The sequence below is a fragment of the Lampetra planeri genome, chromosome 71, assembly GCF_965212315.1.
Source record: "Lampetra planeri chromosome 71, kcLamPlan1.2.h2, whole genome shotgun sequence".
NCBI classification, from domain to species: domain Eukaryota; kingdom Metazoa; phylum Chordata; class Hyperoartia; order Petromyzontiformes; family Petromyzontidae; genus Lampetra; species Lampetra planeri.
The window spans coordinates 1,338,438-1,360,158 of NC_136176.1; the positions used below are offsets into that span (position 1 = coordinate 1,338,438).

At 45.9% G+C, this 21,721-nt stretch overlaps 2 protein-coding genes across 2 annotated transcripts in view; both read right to left on the minus strand.

The window, feature by feature from the left end:
* Positions 1 to 3,961, minus strand: part of LOC144737539 (uncharacterized) — a 46,115-nt gene extending 42,154 nt beyond the window's left edge. The window contains exons 1-2 of the mRNA XM_078620270.1: positions 639 to 3,961; positions 145 to 229 (exon numbers count right to left, since the gene is read on the minus strand). Of these exons, the coding sequence (XP_078476396.1) occupies positions 2,645 to 3,961 (1,317 nt within the window). The 3' untranslated portion in view covers positions 145 to 229; positions 639 to 2,644. The remainder of the gene's footprint in view (positions 1 to 144; positions 230 to 638) is intronic.
* LOC144737537 (uncharacterized) overlaps positions 1 to 21,721 on the minus strand; it is a 66,616-nt gene that overhangs the window by 40,595 nt on the left and 4,300 nt on the right. The window contains exons 3-8 of the mRNA XM_078620268.1: positions 16,475 to 19,003; positions 15,130 to 15,214; positions 8,975 to 11,501; positions 7,630 to 7,714; positions 639 to 4,001; positions 145 to 229 (exon numbers count right to left, since the gene is read on the minus strand). The gene's annotated coding sequence lies outside the window, so the exon portion shown is untranslated. The remainder of the gene's footprint in view (positions 1 to 144; positions 230 to 638; positions 4,002 to 7,629; positions 7,715 to 8,974; positions 11,502 to 15,129; positions 15,215 to 16,474; positions 19,004 to 21,721) is intronic.

The window sequence follows — 21,721 nt, forward strand, 5'->3', positions numbered from 1 at the left end:
ACACACTACACTACACACTAGTGCTGTACTTGTGACGCATTGGCCACGTTCTGTTTACGTGACAAACCCTTTACTAATTGGCTGTCGGGTGGTGGCGGGGTTAACGGCACATTGATTTATTTACGCGATCAATCCCAAACAAACCTGTGTTATGGCTGTATATTTGGAGTTTGCGTGTCCCTCTCTCTCCGTGGTCGCGTGGATTCTCCTCCGGATCCTGCGGTTTTCCCTGCACATTTAGAGTCAACATCACCACGCGTTTAGAGTATTTGACCGATAAACATTTCCACAAGTTGATAAGCCCACTGTGTTGTGGGCAGTTGGCTTCTGAAAACGAGCGGTGTAGCTCAAGTGGGCTATGCCTGGTAAAATAAAATAGTAGAAATATTTCAAGTAAAACAAAGTTTCAAAGTAGTGAGCCAGGTGAAGACAAATACAACTTAAGCAGAGAATTAATGCAAATATAATCAGGCGAGGGCAGGAGACAAGTCCCCGTATGGCTAGGCCCCGCGTTGTAATGTTTCAATCTGGACATCGATTCCGTACTCGCTGCTACTCAATTGATATCCCTACGAGGGAGCAGGAGCGAGGCTCTACCTGGGTTCACAACAACAACCACCACGATGTAAACTTCTCACCTCGGATCTCAGTGAGCGAGCGTGCGCGCAGCAGCAGCAACCTGGTAGCTCATGACGTCATGCGGCAGCATGAGGTGACATGACGTCATTTGCTGGGTTCACACAATCCCCTCCCCAACGAGCAGCAGGGTAACTGAATATATTATGTTAATGAGGGGGCCCATGTCAGGTGATGGTGCTTGGCTGCTGACCCCGTCCCAAATAACTACTTTACTGGAACGGAAATCGGCAGACGTGACGTCACGCTCAAAATCCAGGTGGAGGGGGATTTGGGGGGTATATACCTCGGTGACATGATGTCACTAGTGGGGGACACCTCCCCCTCGCGTCTCACGCAGAGTTAATGAGTGGTAACGTCAGAGAGCGAGATCAGGGTTAGAGTTTAAGTTTATTTAGATTCCATTTCTATGGCTCCCTCTCTTGAACAGAGACCCATTGGGTGCGTGAGCTCAACAAAAACAACGTGAACATTATTGTGTGCATGAACATTGTGTGTGTACACTGTTTGTTGGCGCAGTCGGGGGCACAGGTGGTGCATTGGCCAGTCATCTCAGTCAGTCGACGCATGATACCTGGATCTGCCCCGTGCACATAGCCTGGCACAAGCGCCGTGGTGACGTCACCGCCACTTAGTGGCGAATGGCGGTTGTTGTTACTGTGTTTACACTGTGCGTGTACAGACTGTTTGTATACTGTGGGTAAACTGTGTGTACGCTGTGTACATGGTGTGTGTAGATCTTGTGGGTACACTGCGTGTGTACACTGTGTGGGTGGTCCGAATCAGTCGGGCGGCATTATCATTTCATCGGCTGCGCTATGCTGTGTGGAAGCTACCTGGTCTGTCGCTCCGCATGAAGCTTCGGTTCTGCTCGGCCAGTCATGCCCTCCCTTCTGTAGGCATGTGATACATGGACCGCTCTAAATGGAACATCTGCGCCAGTTAGAAACATTCAGGCTGTCATGCCTACACTCAGATTGAGGAAAGCCAAGTGGCAGCACATTCTCTATTTATTGCAGAGGTTCAAGGTTCAAATCCGACATACACGTCTGGCTACTCCAGTAACATTAAACAAAATATGAACCATCTGCTTAACAGTGGATGTAAAACATACTATTGTCATTCAAAACACAGAGGTCATTGCATGTTGGTGTCATGGTCAATATTTGGGCAATTCCAAACATTATCCAGAAATTACATAATGGAGATTCCACATCGATCATCACCCCCTACCGACAGACTCATGCCCACATGCAGGCTAGAGCAGGGTCACCTCATCACACAGAGTCATGCCACTTGGGGGTGCTCTTCGAGTGTCTGTGATGAGATATGAAACAACCGAGTTGCTGAAGCAATTAAGCAAGCACCATATCAATGCAAATATGAATATAACAGTGGAATACTTGGGAGCTTATTGGCTCTTGCTCCTGATTATTCATGTACCTGTAATAAAGGACTCTTTCACTGTGTCTGTCTCCGTTGTCCTTTATTTGGGTTCTTACAACTTGTCCCACACGGCCCTCGCTCAGAGCCTCCCCGCTTGGCAGCTCGACAGCTGCCGTCGCTCCCGTAGCCTTTCCCCACTCCGATGCAGCTCCGCTGCAGGCTTCCTTGTGCAGTCTTTCAGCTGCTCTCGCTGCAGCTCCACCGCTGCCCTCCGTTCCACCCGTGCCCGGTCACCGCTGGCCGACGGTGCCGAGTCTCACCGTGTGGCGATCTCGCCACCCTCCACTCTCCGCCCTGCGTGGCCTCACCCTGTCTTTACTCCCATACTCCCCCGTCTCTTCCGGTTACCGCCCTTAAGAGCTCACACCTCTCTCTCACGTGACCTAACCCCTCCCGCCGTGACGTCATATCCACAAGGCCGTTTACGCCCGCATTACATACCCAACCCACAGGTCAACAAATACTCGCCGCTCTTACTCTGCAGGTTGAACCCAGGAATTGAGTGTTCAACTTCACGTTCTTTTCATTAAAGGCCTGTGACAAAGGTGAATCTATTGGAGCTTCATTGTCTCAAGCTTAAAACATCTACCGGGTCTCCATTTGACTTTGTATTGTCTAAGAAGTCCACCCACACCTCCACTTCCACAAACTGCTGGGAGATGCCTCGCTCTGCCTCACAGTCAGAATTCTCCTCCTGCTTCACGTTGCCTCCATTGATGTGAAGGTACGATTTTGGAGTTGAATCTTCATCTTCACATTTTACCTTCACTTCTTCGCTCTTCACCATCACTTCTTCACATTTCACCTTGATACCTTTAAAAGCGTCCAAGCTGGGATTCACTTCTGGTTTCATGAGGGATGGGCTCATTGCAGCACTTTGACTTTCACAAGCCGATTTCAGACTCCATTTCTTGGGGATCTTCTGATGCTTGTGTGTCCTCTGGTGATGTTTAAGTCTTGATGACTGTGCAAACGCCTTCTCACACAGAGTGCAACTGAAGGGTTTCTCTCCCGTGTGTGTTTTCTGGTGGATCCTTAGAACTGATGGATATAAAAATTCCTTGTCACACACAGTGCAACTGAAGGATTTCTCTCCCGTGTGAGTTCTCTGATGTAATACAAAAGCAGATGCCTGTGCAAACGCCTTCTCACACAGAGTGCAACTGAAGGGTTTCTCTCTCGTGTGTGTTCTCTGGTGCTTCCTTAGAACTGATGAATATGAAAATGCCTTGTCACACACAGTGCACCTGAAGGGTTTCTCTCCCGTGTGTGTTCTCTGGTGTATTTGTAGATGTGGTAATTGTGAAAACGCCTTCCCACACAGAGTGCAACTGAAGGGTTTCTCTCCCGTGTGTGTTCTCTGGTGATTTTGTAGATGTTGTGATTGTGCAAACACCTTCCCACACAGAGTGCAACTGAAGGGTTTCTCTCCCGTGTGTGTTCTCTGGTGTTTTTGTAGATGTTGTGATTGTGCAAACGCCTTCCCACACAGAGTGCAACTGAAGGGTTTCTCTCCAGTGTGTGTTCTCTGGTGTTTTTGTAGATGTTGTAATCGTGCATACGCCTTCCCGCACAGAGTGCAAGTAAAGTGTTTCTCTCCCGTGTGTGTTCTCTGGTGTGATACAAGACCGGATGACTGTGAAAACGCCTTCCAGCACACAGTGCACGTGAAGAGTTTCTCTCCTGTGTGTGTTCTCTGGTGTCTATGAAGACCTGATGACCGTGTAAATGCCTTGTCACACACAGGGCACTTGAAGGGTTTCTCTCCTGTGTGAGTTCTCTGGTGCTGTGTCAGATGTCCAACATGATCCGTGCTGTATGCACACTGGTTGCATTGTTGCCTTTTTCTACTGAGCTGCGCTGAGTGCCTTTGCTCCATCAAATCAATTTTGCAGAGGAAGTGTCAGAGGAAGCGTCAGCTGCAGACAGAAAAAAAGAATATCCAGACCATCTACGTCAGTATCGAGGCACAAAGGAATGCATATATACACAGTCACACATGACTTGCACGTCTATACTCATTCATATATTCATGATAGAGTGAAAAGGATTCCCAAATTCATCACACGGGCACACAATGAGAGGGCAAATGGTCAGCCTGGAAGCCCTAGTATCTTCAAAATGAATGTTAACCTAAAACTCCAAGCACACAATTTCGGTTGTCTGGCTACAAAAGGAATATTTAAAAAAGCAAAATTCAGCTAACACAGCAAAGGGTGTTGAAAATAATACTATTTGTATTATACATAAATGTATGAATTAATGTTCAATCACAACTTAAAGGTGTGAAGCCAGGCTCAGATTTCATTGAATGCTGGGATGAACAGATCTAACTTCAGATGCATATGTTCAGTGTTAATTTCCTGTTTCCATTCTCGTAAAAAGTTCCAAAGGAAAACAAAAATAAACTATTGTTTTGATTTAACCTCCGTGTTCAATCGAGTTAATATACTTTACTGCAAATACAAACTTGACACTGTAACACACACTGGCATGGAAAAAAAAGTGGCGGTGTGTTCAGAACCATGCCTGGCCACCTTCATATGCTCCGAAATAATGCTTCTGCACAATAAGTTAAGTTTCCACGAATCAATCACGTTTGTTGTCGGCGATAATCAAACTTTAATTGTGATAACACTACGTAACACAATTTTTGTTCCTGGGTACTAAGTGTTATTTTTTTATTGCTTATGCCTAAAAGTCTAGAAAATGGCTCATTCCCCACAAACATTGCTTTTGTGACCAGAATTATACAAGAACTAAAAAAACAAATTAACCTGTTTTCTCATTGAAAAGAGGTAAATTTCTAAATATCACTGTCTTGGTCACAAAAGCAAAGTTTGTGGGGAATAATAGCCAATTTTTTTACTTTAGAGGCAAAAGTAATAAGGAAATAACACAAACTACCCAGGAACAAATTTTTTTTTTGTTACACAGTGGAATAACTGCGCCACCGCTCCCCACATAGATAAACTCTTACATACACATATAATTCACATGAATGCCATGTAAGTGTGGATCACTTGTCAGCAGGTCATGGGAATGATCCAGGTGTCAAGGGATGACTGACTGAGATGATTAACAGATGCACCAGCTGTGCTTCCTGCTGTCTTGCTACATTTCAGGCACCCAGCGTTCCACCCATTCATGTGAGCGTTGCTACTCCAACCTCATTGTTGTTGCAGAGAAAATACCTGCAACTGCCCTGCAGCATACGTCACGGGCCTTTTCTAGAGATCGATCTTGACAGCAGGTCTGATCAACTCCACATCCTCCAATCTCTTCTCTAGCCAATGCCATGCCCGTTTAGCTCGTAACATCTGGGCTAACAGAAGATGCTTGAGCATTGTCTGTTAATGCGGAATTCATGACTCAACCAATGCAGCCTCGCCTGCCAAAGTCTCAGATTATATTCAGTACTGATATTCTAGGGCTCTGTAAGGTTTTAATACAATCTTGTTTGGTTCAATAGAGGGGATCATCGCCAGGCCAGCCTTAATTAAAAGCCAGAACAGACAGGCCTTAAAATAAGTTCATATTTTGCATCCACAGAGAAAGGAGTAATATCTGTGGCCAAGAAGAATTACAGCTCTATTCGTTCATTTATTTCAAAATCCTCTTGTCTTGGTGAGGTTTGTGGTGGCAGCACATGCAGTAGGGCAGTCCAGACCTCCCTTTCCCTGGCAACAGACTCTAGCTCTTCCTGGGGAATTCCCAGGCGTTCCCAAAGCCAGCCAAGCGACATATTCCCACCAGAATGTCCTGGGCCAGGCCCCTGGGATGTCCCCCAGTGAGACGTGCCTGGTAGAGTTCCTGGGACAGTCTATTGGGGGGACTCCTTACAGATATTATATATTGATATCACTCATGGAACGATGCCTGGTGGCTAGGTGACCCACGAATCCCATTTGGGCTCAACCTGGAATGGCTGCGTGGCACCGTCCTGTGCGCCCACCATCCACAGGACGAAGGGTGAGAGGCGGGTGCGATGCCAGTATGGCAGGGAGAGGGATGGTCTCAGACAGACTAGACCTTGGCGATGGACACTCACAGCTTTGTATGGAGCAAAAGTCCAGGCAGCTTTCACACAGTGTTACACAGTATAATGAAAGAATGCTGCTAGACAAATTTAAAGTGAGACTTTGGCTGCCAAACCAGAGCTGGTCGTGAACACATTAACCAGGCATGGAAGCTCCTCCACCACTTGTAAAACTGCCTGATTACTCATGGAGAGTTGAGCTGGTACAGTGTTGTATGACATGAAATTCCCAGGCAGGTGATTTATTTTGGTGGAACATACGCAAGGCCACCTTTCATGATGGAATTATCCAGGCACAGAACAAGATTATCTAACCCCATCTCCTTGAGTAGCCATTTCCAGATCATCAGCATATATAACATGGTTGACCAGGGAACGATCCCTTAACTATAACCAGGCATCGATGCGCGTATCATTTTAACTGTAACGAATGCAATTTATTTATATGGCTATTGTGAGCTTCTCAAACTACATAATTAATGAAGATGCTATGTAATGTAATGCATGGGGCCAGAGTGAATTTCTGTCACAAGCCAAGTTGAACAGCAAATGGCTCCAACTCCTGGTCACGCAGTTTTAGACGGGCTTGCCCAAAATCATAAAAATCGTCAATGAATGTGAGCAGAGGCAGAGACATAATAAGTATAGCCCGTAAAAACAAAGTTTTTCACTATAAATCTTTTATATGCGTGGCGGCTAGAGTCCTCTCGTCCTCTGGCTTGAGGTGGTTGCCACCTATGGGTCAGATGATTGCATTGCACCATTAAGCAATTGGTAATTAAACATATTTTTGTCCTAAAAAGTGTAAAATTTTTGAAAAAAATTTTCACGAACATTAATTGTCAGGCACGAGTCTGTGTGGAAAATGTCAGCTCGAATGGATCACGGGAAGTGGGTTTAAAAACGACCGAAAGATTTGCACGGTCCTAAGCAAGCAAGCAAACTTAATATAAAGGATTTAAAAAACAAAGAACAACCCAAAGCCCCAAGCCTCAATATGGTACGATACACCTTAATTACATAAAAAAGCAGAGACATTACTCTTAGTGTTTGATTACTGAGACCTGAGCTCAGCCGGGTAACTTAGTTACTGCTGGATACATACTATACTTCCGATGAAGTTTGTGAGTGAGTGGGGAGCGGTAGAGCAACGGTTAGCGTGCTGCGCTATGAACCCAGCGAGCCGAATTCTATTCCCACAAAGCCAAGCCACAACATGTGGCTGTCGTCTGATTAAGCTGGTTGGAATTAGTGTCAAAACGTTGTACTCAGATTGTAAATGTTGTGGCTTGGCTCTTCAACACACCGATATGCTGTACTAGTACACTACACTATACACTACCATACACTACACTATACATTACTACACACTACACTACACACTAGTGCTGTACTTGTGACGCATTGGCCACGTTCTGTTAACGTGACAAACCCTTACTAATTGGCTGTCGGGTGGTGGCGGGGTTAACGGCACATTGATTTATTTACGCGAACAATCCCAAACAAACCTGTGTTATGGCTGTATATTTGGAGTTTGCGTGTCCCTCTCTCTCCGTGGTCGCGTGGATTCTCCTCCGGATCCTGCGGTTTTCCCTGCACATTTAGAGTCAACATCACCACGCGTTTAAGAGTATTTGACCGATAAAAATTCCACACGTTGATAAGCCCACTGTGTTGTGGGCAGGTGGCTTCTGAAAACGAGCGGTGTAGCTCAAGTGGGCTATGCCTGGTAAAATAAAATAAAAACGTAGAAATATTTCAAGTAAAACAAAGTTTCAAAGTAGTGAGCCAGGTGAAGACAAATTAAACTTAAGCAGATAATTAATGCAAATATAATCAGGCGAGGGCAGGAGGCAAGTCCCCGTATGGCTAGGCCCCGCGTTGTAATGTTTCAATCTGGACATCGATTCCGTACTCGCTGCTACTCAATTGATATCCCTACGAGGGAGTAGGAGCGAGGCTCTACCTGGGTTCACAACAACAACCACCACAACAACCACCACGATGTAAACTTTTCACCTCGGATCTCAGTGAGCGAGCGTGCGCGCAGCAGCAGCAACCTGGTAGCTCATGACGTCATGCGGCAGCATGAGGTGACATGACGTCATTTGCTGGGTTCACACAATCCCCTCCCCAACGAGCAGCAGGGTAACTGAATATATTATGTTAATGAGGGGGCCCATGTCAGGTGATGGTGCTTGGCTGCTGACCCCGTCCCAAATAACTACTTTACTGGAACGGAAATCGGCAGACGTGACGTCACGCTCAAAATCCAGGTGGAGGGGGATTTGGGGGGTATATACCTCGGTGACATGATGTCACTAGTGGGGGACACCTCCCCCTCGCGTCTCACGCAGAGTTAATGAGTGGTAACGTCAGAGAGCGAGATCAGGGTTAGAGTTTAAGTTTATTTAGATTCCATTTCTATGGCTCCCTCTCTTGAACAGAGACCCATTGGGTGCGTGAGCTCAACAAAAACAACGTGAACATTATTGTGTGCATGAACATTGTGTGTGTACACTGTTTGTTGGCGCAGTCGGGGGCACAGGTGGTGCATTGGCCAGTCATCTCAGTCAGTCGACGCATGATACCTGGATCTGCCCCGTGCACATAGCCTGGCACAAGCGCCGTGGTGACGTCACCGCCACTTAGTGGCGAATGGCGGTTGTTGTTACTGTGTTTACACTGTGCGTGTACAGACTGTTTGTATACTGTGGGTAAACTGTGTGTACGCTGTGTACATGGTGTGTGTAGATCTTGTGGGTACACTGCGTGTGTACACTGTGTGGGTGGTCCGAATCAGTCGGGCGGCATTATCATTTCATCGGCTGCGCTATGCTGTGTGGAAGCTACCTGGTCTGTCGCTCCGCATGAAGCTTCGGTTCTGCTCGGCCAGTCATGCCCTCCCTTCTGTAGGCATGTGATACATGGACCGCTCTAAATGGAACATCTGCGCCAGTTAGAAACATTCAGGCTGTCATGCCTACACTCAGATTGAGGAAAGCCAAGTGGCAGCACATTCTCTATTTATTGCAGAGGTTCAAGGTTCAAATCCGACATACACGTCTGGCTACTCCAGTAACATTAAACAAAATATGAACCATCTGCTTAACAGTGGATGTAAAACATACTATTGTCATTCAAAACACAGAGGTCATTGCATGTTGGTGTCATGGTCAATATTTGGGCAATTCCAAACATTATCCAGAAATTACATAATGGAGATTCCACATCGATCATCACCCCCTACCGACAGACTCATGCCCACATGCAGGCTAGAGCAGGGTCACCTCATCACACAGTCATGCCACTTGGGGGTGCTCTTCGAGTGTCTGTGATGAGATATGAAACAACCGAGTTGCTGAAGCAATTAAGCAAGCACCATATCAATGCAAATATGAATATAACAGTGGAATACTTGGGAGCTTATTGGCTCTTGCTCCTGATTATTCATGTACCTGTAATAAAGGACTCTTTCACTGTGTCTGTCTCCGTTGTCCTTTATTTGGGTTCTTACAACTTGTCCCACACGGCCCTCGCTCAGAGCCTCCCCGCTTGGCAGCTCGACAGCTGCCGTCGCTCCCGTAGCCTTTCCCCACTCCGATGCAGCTCCGCTGCAGGCTTCCTTGTGCAGTCTTTCAGCTGCTCTCGCTGCAGCTCCACCGCTGCCCTCCGTTCCACCCGTGCCCGGTCACCGCTGGCCGACGGTGCCGAGTCTCACCGTGTGGCGATCTCGCCACCCTCCACTCTCCGCCCTGCGTGGCCTCACCCTGTCTTTACTCCCATACTCCCCCGTCTCTTCCGGTTACCGCCCTTAAGAGCTCACACCTCTCTCTCACGTGACCTAACCCCTCCCGCCGTGACGTCATATCCACAAGGCCGTTTACGCCCGCATTACATACCCAACCCACAGGTCAACAAATACTCGCCGCTCTTACTCTGCAGGTTGAACCCAGGAATTGAGTGTTCAACTTCACGTTCTTTTCATTAAAGGCCTGTGACAAAGGTGAATCTATTGGAGCTTCATTGTCTCAAGCTTAAAACATCTACCGGGTCTCCATTTGACTTTGTATTGTCTAAGAAGTCCACCCACACCTCCACTTCCACAAACTGCTGGGAGATGCCTCGCTCTGCCTCACAGTCAGAATTCTCCTCCTGCTTCACGTTGCCTCCATTGATGTGAAGGTACGATTTTGGAGTTGAATCTTCATCTTCACATTTTACCTTCACTTCTTCGCTCTTCACCATCACTTCTTCACATTTCACCTTGATACCTTTAAAAGCGTCCAAGCTGGGATTCACTTCTGGTTTCATGAGGGATGGGCTCATTGCAGCACTTTGACTTTCACAAGCCGATTTCAGACTCCATTTCTTGGGGATCTTCTGATGCTTGTGTGTCCTCTGGTGATGTTTAAGTCTTGATGACTGTGCAAACGCCTTCTCACACAGAGTGCAACTGAAGGGTTTCTCTCCCGTGTGTGTTTTCTGGTGGATCCTTAGAACTGATGGATATAAAAATTCCTTGTCACACACAGTGCAACTGAAGGATTTCTCTCCCGTGTGAGTTCTCTGATGTAATACAAAAGCAGATGCCTGTGCAAACGCCTTCTCACACAGAGTGCAACTGAAGGGTTTCTCTCTCGTGTGTGTTCTCTGGTGCTTCCTTAGAACTGATGAATATGAAAATGCCTTGTCACACACAGTGCACCTGAAGGGTTTCTCTCCCGTGTGTGTTCTCTGGTGTATTTGTAGATGTGGTAATTGTGAAAACGCCTTCCCACACAGAGTGCAACTGAAGGGTTTCTCTCCCGTGTGTGTTCTCTGGTGATTTTGTAGATGTTGTGATTGTGCAAACACCTTCCCACACAGAGTGCAACTGAAGGGTTTCTCTCCCGTGTGTGTTCTCTGGTGTTTTTGTAGATGTTGTGATTGTGCAAACGCCTTCCCACACAGAGTGCAACTGAAGGGTTTCTCTCCAGTGTGTGTTCTCTGGTGTTTTTGTAGATGTTGTAATCGTGCATACGCCTTCCCGCACAGAGTGCAAGTAAAGTGTTTCTCTCCCGTGTGTGTTCTCTGGTGTGATACAAGACCGGATGACTGTGAAAACGCCTTCCAGCACACAGTGCACGTGAAGAGTTTCTCTCCTGTGTGTGTTCTCTGGTGTCTATGAAGACCTGATGACCGTGTAAATGCCTTGTCACACACAGGGCACTTGAAGGGTTTCTCTCCTGTGTGAGTTCTCTGGTGCTGTGTCAGATGTCCAACATGATCCGTGCTGTATGCACACTGGTTGCATTGTTGCCTTTTTCTACTGAGCTGCGCTGAGTGCCTTTGCTCCATCAAATCAATTTTGCAGAGGAAGTGTCAGAGGAAGCGTCAGCTGCAGACAGAAAAAAAGAATATCCAGACCATCTACGTCAGTATCGAGGCACAAAGGAATGCATATATACACAGTCACACATGACTTGCACGTCTATACTCATTCATATATTCATGATAGAGTGAAAAGGATTCCCAAATTCATCACACGGGCACACAATGAGAGGGCAAATGGTCAGCCTGGAAGCCCTAGTATCTTCAAAATGAATGTTAACCTAAAACTCCAAGCACACAATTTCGGTTGTCTGGCTACAAAAGGAATATTTAAAAAAGCAAAATTCAGCTAACACAGCAAAGGGTGTTGAAAATAATACTATTTGTATTATACATAAATGTATGAATTAATGTTCAATCACAACTTAAAGGTGTGAAGCCAGGCTCAGATTTCATTGAATGCTGGGATGAACAGATCTAACTTCAGATGCATATGTTCAGTGTTAATTTCCTGTTTCCATTCTCGTAAAAAGTTCCAAAGGAAAACAAAAATAAACTATTGTTTTGATTTAACCTCCGTGTTCAATCGAGTTAATATACTTTACTGCAAATACAAACTTGACACTGTAACACACACTGGCATGGAAAAAAAAGTGGCGGTGTGTTCAGAACCATGCCTGGCCACCTTCATATGCTCCGAAATAATGCTTCTGCACAATAAGTTAAGTTTCCACGAATCAATCACGTTTGTTGTCGGCGATAATCAAACTTTAATTGTGATAACACTACGTAACACAATTTTTGTTCCTGGGTACTAAGTGTTATTTTTTTATTGCTTATGCCTAAAAGTCTAGAAAATGGCTCATTCCCCACAAACATTGCTTTTGTGACCAGAATTATACAAGAACTAAAAAAACAAATTAACCTGTTTTCTCATTGAAAAGAGGTACATTTCTAAATATCACTGTCTTGGTCACAAAAGCAAAGTTTGTGGGGAATAATAGCCAATTTTTTTACTTTAGAGGCAAAAGTAATAAGGAAATAACACAAACTACCCAGGAACAATTTTTTTTTTTGTTACACAGTGGAATAACTGCGCCACCGCTCCCCACATAGATAAACTCTTACATACACATATAATTCACATGAATGCCATGTAAGTGTGGATCACTTGTCAGCAGGTCATGGGAATGATCCAGGTGTCAAGGGATGACTGACTGAGATGATTAACAGATGCACCAGCTGTGCTTCCTGCTGTCTTGCTACATTTCAGGCACCCAGCGTTCCACCCATTCATGTGAGCGTTGCTACTCCAACCTCATTGTTGTTGCAGAGAAAATACCTGCAACTGCCCTGCAGCATACGTCACGGGCCTTTTCTAGAGATCGATCTTGACAGCAGGTCTGATCAACTCCACATCCTCCAATCTCTTCTCTAGCCAATGCCATGCCCGTTTAGCTCGTAACATCTGGGCTAACAGAAGATGCTTGAGCATTGTCTGTTAATGCGGAATTCATGACTCAACCAATGCAGCCTCGCCTGCCAAAGTCTCAGATTATATTCAGTACTGATATTCTAGGGCTCTGTAAGGTTTTAATACAATCTTGTTTGGTTCAATAGAGGGGATCATCGCCAGGCCAGCCTTAATTAAAAGCCAGAACAGACAGGCCTTAAAATAAGTTCATATTTTGCATCCACAGAGAAAGGAGTAATATCTGTGGCCAAGAAGAATTACAGCTCTATTCGTTCATTTATTTCAAAATCCTCTTGTCTTGGTGAGGTTTGTGGTGGCAGCACATGCAGTAGGGCAGTCCAGACCTCCCTTTCCCTGGCAACAGACTCTAGCTCTTCCTGGGGAATTCCCAGGCGTTCCCAAAGCCAGCCAAGCGACATATTCCCACCAGAATGTCCTGGGCCAGGCCCCTGGGATGTCCCCCAGTGAGACGTGCCTGGTAGAGTTCCTGGGACAGTCTATTGGGGGGACTCCTTACAGATATTATATATTGATATCACTCATGGAACGATGCCTGGTGGCTAGGTGACCCACGAATCCCATTTGGGCTCAACCTGGAATGGCTGCGTGGCACCGTCCTGTGCGCCCACCATCCACAGGACGAAGGGTGAGAGGCGGGTGCGATGCCAGTATGGCAGGGAGAGGGATGGTCTCAGACAGACTAGACCTTGGCGATGGACACTCACAGCTTTGTATGGAGCAAAAGTCCAGGCAGCTTTCACACAGTGTTACACAGTATAATGAAAGAATGCTGCTAGACAAATTTAAAGTGAGACTTTGGCTGCCAAACCAGAGCTGGTCGTGAACACATTAACCAGGCATGGAAGCTCCTCCACCACTTGTAAAACTGCCTGATTACTCATGGAGAGTTGAGCTGGTACAGTGTTGTATGACATGAAATTCCCAGGCAGGTGATTTATTTTGGTGGAACATACGCAAGGCCACCTTTCATGATGGAATTATCCAGGCACAGAACAAGATTATCTAACCCCATCTCCTTGAGTAGCCATTTCCAGATCATCAGCATATATAACATGGTTGACCAGGGAACGATCCCTTAACTATAACCAGGCATCGATGCGCGTATCATTTTAACTGTAACGAATGCAATTTATTTATATGGCTATTGTGAGCTTCTCAAACTACATAATTAATGAAGATGCTATGTAATGTAATGCATGGGGCCAGAGTGAATTTCTGTCACAAGCCAAGTTGAACAGCAAATGGCTCCAACTCCTGGTCACGCAGTTTTAGACGGGCTTGCCCAAAATCATAAAAATCGTCAATGAATGTGAGCAGAGGCAGAGACATAATAAGTATAGCCCGTAAAAACAAAGTTTTTCACTATAAATCTTTTATATGCGTGGCGGCTAGAGTCCTCTCGTCCTCTGGCTTGAGGTGGTTGCCACCTATGGGTCAGATGATTGCATTGCACCATTAAGCAATTGGTAATTAAACATATTTTTGTCCTAAAAAGTGTAAAATTTTTGAAAAAAATTTTCACGAACATTAATTGTCAGGCACGAGTCTGTGTGGAAAATGTCAGCTCGAATGGATCACGGGAAGTGGGTTTAAAAACGACCGAAAGATTTGCACGGTCCTAAGCAAGCAAGCAAACTTAATATAAAGGATTTAAAAAACAAAAAACAACCCAAAGCCCCAAGCCTCAATATGGTACGATACACCTTAATTACATAAAAAAGCAGAGACATTACTCTTAGTGTTTGATTACTGAGACCTGAGCTCAGCCGGGTAACTTAGTTACTGCTGGATACATACTATACTTTCGATGAAGTTTGTGAGTGAGTGGGGAGCGGTAGAGCAACGGTTAGCGTGCTGCGCTATGAACCCAGCGAGCCGATTTCTATTCCCACAAAGCCAAGCCACAACATGTGGCTGTCGTCTGATTAAGCTGGTTGGAATTAGTGTCAAAACGTTGTACTCAGATTGTAAATGTTGTGGCTTGGCTCTTCAACACACCGATATGCTGTACTAGTACACTACACTATACACTACCATACACTACACTATACATTACTACACACTACACTACACACTAGTGCTGTACTTGTGACGCATTGGCCACGTTCTGTTAACGTGACAAACCCTTACTAATTGGCTGTCGGGTGGTGGCGGGGTTAACGGCACATTGATTTATTTACGCGAACAATCCCAAACAAACCTGTGTTATGGCTGTATATTTGGAGTTTGCGTGTCCCTCTCTCTCCGTGGTCGCGTGGATTCTCCTCCGGATCCTGCGGTTTTCCCTGCACATTTAGAGTCAACATCACCACGCGTTTAAGAGTATTTGACCGATAAAAATTCCACACGTTGATAAGCCCACTGTGTTGTGGGCAGGTGGCTTCTGAAAACGAGCGGTGTAGCTCAAGTGGGCTATGCCTGGTAAAATAAAATAAAAACGTAGAAATATTTCAAGTAAAACAAAGTTTCAAAGTAGTGAGCCAGGTGAAGACAAATTAAACTTAAGCAGATAATTAATGCAAATATAATCAGGCGAGGGCAGGAGGCAAGTCCCCGTATGGCTAGGCCCCGCGTTGTAATGTTTCAATCTGGACATCGATTCCGTACTCGCTGCTACTCAATTGATATCCCTACGAGGGAGTAGGAGCGAGGCTCTACCTGGGTTCACAACAACAACCACCACAACAACCACCACGATGTAAACTTTTCACCTCGGATCTCAGTGAGCGAGCGTGCGCGCAGCAGCAGCAACCTGGTAGCTCATAACGTCATGCGGCAGCATGAGGTGACATGACGTCATTTGCTGGGTTCACACAATCCCCTCCCCAACGAGCAGCAGGGTAACTGAATATATTATGTTAATGAGGGGGCCCATGTCAGGTGATGGTGCTTGGCTGCTGACCCCGTCCCAAATAACTACTTTACTGGAACGGAAATCGGCAGACGTGACGTCACGCTCAAAATCCAGGTGGAGGGGGATTTGGGGGGTATATACCTCGGTGACATGATGTCACTAGTGGGGGACACCTCCCCCTCGCGTCTCACGCAGAGTTAATGAGTGGTAACGTCAGAGAGCGAGATCAGGGTTAGAGTTTAAGTTTATTTAGATTCCATTTCTATGGCTCCCTCTCTTGAACAGAGACCCATTGGGTGCGTGAGCTCAACAAAAACAACGTGAACATTATTGTGTGCATGAACATTGTGTGTGTACACTGTTTGTTGGCGCAGTCGGGGGCACAGGTGGTGCATTGGCCAGTCATCTCAGTCAGTCGACGCATGATACCTGGATCTGCCCCGTGCACATAGCCTGGCACAAGCGCCGTGGTGACGTCACCGCCACTTAGTGGCGAATGGCGGTTGTTGTTACTGTGTTTACACTGTGCGTGTACAGACTGTTTGTATACTGTGGGTAAACTGTGTGTACGCTGTGTACATGGTGTGTGTAGATCTTGTGGGTACACTGCGTGTGTACACTGTGTGGGTGGTCCGAATCAGTCGGGCGGCATTATCATTTCATCGGCTGCGCTATGCTGTGTGGAAGCTACCTGGTCTGTCGCTCCGCATGAAGCTTCGGTTCTGCTCGGCCAGTCATGCCCTCCCTTCTGTAGGCATGTGATACATGGACCGCTCTAAATGGAACATCTGCGCCAGTTAGAAACATTCAGGCTGTCATGCCTACACTCAGATTGAGGAAAGCCAAGTGGCAGCACATTCTCTATTTATTGCAGAGGTTCAAGGTTCAAATCCGACATACACGTCTGGCTACTCCAGTAACATTAAACAAAATATGAACCATCTGCTTAACAGTGGATGTAAAACATACTATTGTCATTCAAAACACAGAGGTCATTGCATGTTGGTGTCATGGTCAATATTTGGGCAATTCCAAACATTATCCAGAAATTACATAATGGAGATTCCACATCGATCATCACCCCCTACCGACAGACTCATGCCCACATGCAGGCTAGAGCAGGGTCACCTCATCACACAGAGTCATGCCACTTGGGGGTGCTCTTCGAGTGTCTGTGATGAGATATGAAACAACCGAGTTGCTGAAGCAATTAAGCAAGCACCATATCAATGCAAATATGAATATAACAGTGGAATACTTGGGAGCTTATTGGCTCTTGCTCCTGATTATTCATGTACCTGTAATAAAGGACTCTTTCACTGTGTCTGTCTCCGTTGTCCTTTATTTGGGTTCTTACAACTTGTCCCACACGGCCCTCGCTCAGAGCCTCCCCGCTTGGCAGCTCGACAGCTGCCGTCGCTCCCGTAGCCTTTCCCCACTCCGATGCAGCTCCGCTGCAGGCTTCCTTGTGCAGTCTTTCAGCTGCTCTCGCTGCAGCTCCACCACTGCCCTCCGTTCCACCCGTGCCCGGTCACCGCTGGCCGACGGTGCCGAGTCTCACCGTGTGGCGATCTCGCCACCCTCCACTCTCCGCCCTGCGTGGCCTCACCCTGTCTTTACTCCCATACTCCCCCGTCTCTTCCGGTTACCGCCCTTAAGAGCTCACACCTCTCTCTCACGTGACCTAACCCCTCCCGCCGTGACGTCATATCCACAAGGCCGTTTACGCCCGCATTACATACCCAACCCACAGGTCAACAAATACTCGCCGCTCTTACTCTGCAGGTTGAACCCAGGAATTGAGTGTTCAACTTCACGTTCTTTTCATTAAAGGCCTGTGACAAAGGTGAATCTATTGGAGCTTCATTGTCTCAAGCTTAAAACATCTACCGGGTCTCCATTTGACTTTGTATTGTCTAAGAAGTCCACCCACACCTCCACTTCCACAAACTGCTGGGAGATGCCTCGCTCTGCCTCACAGTCAGAATTCTCCTCCTGCTTCACGTTGCCTCCATTGATGTGAAGGTACGATTTTGGAGTTGAATCTTCATCTTCACATTTTACCTTCACTTCTTCGCTCTTCACCATCACTTCTTCACATTTCACCTTGATACCTTTAAAAGCGTCCAAGCTGGGATTCACTTCTGGTTTCATGAGGGATGGGCTCATTGCAGCACTTTGACTTTCACAAGCCGATTTCAGACTCCATTTCTTGGGGATCTTCTGATGCTTGTGTGTCCTCTGGTGATGTTTAAGTCTTGATGACTGTGCAAACGCCTTCTCACACAGAGTGCAACTGAAGGGTTTCTCTCCCGTGTGTGTTTTCTGGTGGATCCTTAGAACTGATGGATATAAAAATTCCTTGTCACACACAGTGCAACTGAAGGATTTCTCTCCCGTGTGAGTTCTCTGATGTAATACAAAAGCAGATGCCTGTGCAAACGCCTTCTCACACAGAGTGCAACTGAAGGGTTTCTCTCTCGTGTGTGTTCTCTGGTGCTTCCTTAGAACTGATGAATATGAAAATGCCTTGTCACACACAGTGCACCTGAAGGGTTTCTCTCCCGTGTGTGTTCTCTGGTGTATTTGTAGATGTGGTAATTGTGAAAACGCCTTCCCACACAGAGTGCAACTGAAGGGTTTCTCTCCCGTGTGTGTTCTCTGGTGATTTTGTAGATGTTGTGATTGTGCAAACACCTTCCCACACAGAGTGCAACTGAAGGGTTTCTCTCCCGTGTGTGTTCTCTGGTGTTTTTGTAGATGTTGTGATTGTGCAAACGCCTTCCCACACAGAGTGCAACTGAAGGGTTTCTCTCCAGTGTGTGTTCTCTGGTGTTTTTGTAGATGTTGTAATCGTGCATACGCCTTCCCGCACAGAGTGCAAGTAAAGTGTTTCTCTCCCGTGTGTGTTCTCTGGTGTGATACAAGACCGGATGACTGTGAAAACGCCTTCCAGCACACAGTGCACGTGAAGAGTTTCTCTCCTGTGTGTGTTCTCTGGTGTCTATGAAGACCTGATGACCGTGTAAATGCCTTGTCACACACAGGGCACTTGAAGGGTTTCTCTCCTGTGTGAGTTCTCTGGTGCTGTGTCAGATGTCCAACATGATCCGTGCTGTATGCACACTGGTTGCATTGTTGCCTTTTTCTACTGAGCTGCGCTGAGTGCCTTTGCTCCATCAAATCAATTTTGCAGAGGAAGTGTCAGAGGAAGCGTCAGCTGCAGACAGAAAAAAAGAATATCCAGACCATCTACGTCAGTATCGAGGCACAAAGGAATGCATATATACACAGTCACACATGACTTGCACGTCTATACTTATTCATATATTCATGATAGAGTGAAAAGGATTCCCAAATTCATCACACGGGCACACAATGAGAGGGCAAATGGTCAGCCTGGAAGCCCTAGTATCTTCAAAATGAATGTTAACCTAAAACTCCAAGCACACAATTTCGGTTGTCTGGCTACAAAAGGAATATTTAAAAAAGCAAAATTCAGCTAACACAGCAAAGGGTGTTGAAAATAATACTATTTGTATTATACATAAATGTATGAATTAATGTTCAATCACAACTTAAAGGTGTGAAGCCAGGCTCAGATTTCATTGAATGCTGGGATGAACAGATCTAACTTCAGATGCATATGTTCAGTGTTAATTTCCTGTTTCCATTCTCGTAAAAAGTTCCAAAGGAAAACAAAAATAAACTATTGTTTTGATTTAACCTCCGTGTTCAATCGAGTTAATATACTTTACTGCAAATACAAACTTGACACTGTAACACACACTGGCATGGAAAAAAAAGTGGCGGTGTGTTCAGAACCATGCCTGGCCACCTTCATATGCTCCGAAATAATGCTTCTGCACAATAAGTTAAGTTTCCACGAATCAATCACGTTTGTTGTCGGCGATAATCAAACTTTAATTGTGATAACACTACGTAACACAATTTTTGTTCCTGGGTACTAAGTGTTATTTTTTTATTGCTTATGCCTAAAAGTCTAGAAAATGGCTCATTCCCCACAAACATTGCTTTTGTGACCAGAATTATACAAGAACTAAAAAAACAAATTAACCTGTTTTCTCATTGAAAAGAGGTACATTTCTAAATATCACTGTCTTGGTCACAAAAGCAAAGTTTGTGGGGAATAATAGCCAATTTTTTTACTTTAGAGGCAAAAGTAATAAGGAAATAACACAAACTACCCAGGAACAAATTTTTTTTTTGTTACACAGTGGAATAACTGCGCCACCGCTCCCCACATAGATAAACTCTTACATACACATATAATTCACATGAATGCCATGTAAGTGTGGATCACTTGTCAGCAGGTCATGGGAATGATCCAGGTGTCAAGGGATGACTGACTGAGATGATTAACAGATGCACCAGCTGTGCTTCCTGCTGTCTTGCTACATTTCAGGCACCCAGCGTTCCACCCATTCATGTGAGCGTTGCTACTCCAACCTCATTGTTGTTGCAGAGAAAATACCTGCAACTGCCCTGCAGCATACGTCACGGGCCTTTTCTAGAGATCGATCTTGACAGCAGGTCTGATCAACTCCACATCCTCCAATCTCTTCTCTAGCCAATGCCATGCCCGTTTAGCTCGTAACATCTGGGCTAACAGAAGATGCTTGAGCATTGTCTGTTAATGCGGAATTCATGACTCAACCAATGCAGCCTCGCCTGCCAAAGTCTCAGATTATATTCAGTACTGATATTCTAGGGCTCTGTAAGGTTTTAATACAATCTTGTTTGGTTCAATAGAGGGGATCATCGCCAGGCCAGCCTTAATTAAAAGCCAGAACAGACAGGCCTTAAAATAAGTTCATATTTTGCATCCACAGAGAAAGGGGTAATATCTGTGGCCAAGAAGAATTACAGCTCTGTTCGTTCATTTATTTCAAAATCCTCTTGTCTTGGTGAGGTTTGTGGTGGCAGCACATGCAGTAGGGCAGTCCAGACCTCCCTTTCCCTGGCAACAGACTCTAGCTCTTCCTGGGGAATTCCCAGGCGTTCCCAAAGCCAGCCAAGCGACATATTCCCACCAGAATGTCCTGGGCCAGGCCCCTGGGATGTCCCCCAGTGAGACGTGCCTGGTAGAGTTCCTGGGACAGTCTATTGGGGGGACTCCTTACAGATATTATATATTGATATCACTCATGGAACGATGCCTGGTGGCTAGGTGACCCACGAATCCCATTTGGGCTCAACCTGGAATGGCTGCGTGGCACCGTCCTGTGCGCCCACCATCCACAGGACGAAGGGTGAGAGGCGGGTGCGATGCCAGTATGGCAGGGAGAGGGATGGTCTCAGACAGACTAGACCTTGGCGATGGACACTCACAGCTTTGTATGGAGCAAAAGTCCAGGCAGCTTTCACACAGTGTTACACAGTATAATGAAAGAATGCTGCTAGACAAATTTAAAGTGAGACTTTGGCTGCCAAACCAGAGCTGGTCGTGAACACATTAACCAGGCATGGAAGCTCCTCCACCACTTGTAAAACTGCCTGATTACTCATGGAGAGTTGAGCTGGTACAGTGTTGTATGACATGAAATTCCCAGGCAGGTGATTTATTTTGGTGGAACATACGCAAGGCCACCTTTCATGATGGAATTATCCAGGCACAGAACAAGATTATCTAACCCCATCTCCTTGAGTAGCCATTTCCAGATCATCAGCATATATAACATGGTTGACCAGGGAACGATCCCTTAACTATAACCAGGCATCGATGCGCGTATCATTTTAACTGTAACGAATGCAATTTATTTATATGGCTATTGTGAGCTTCTCAAACTACATAATTAATGAAGATGCTATGTAATGTAATGCATGGGGCCAGAGTGAATTTCTGTCACAAGCCAAGTTGAACAGCAAATGGCTCCAACTCCTGGTCACGCAGTTTTAGACGGGCTTGCCCAAAATC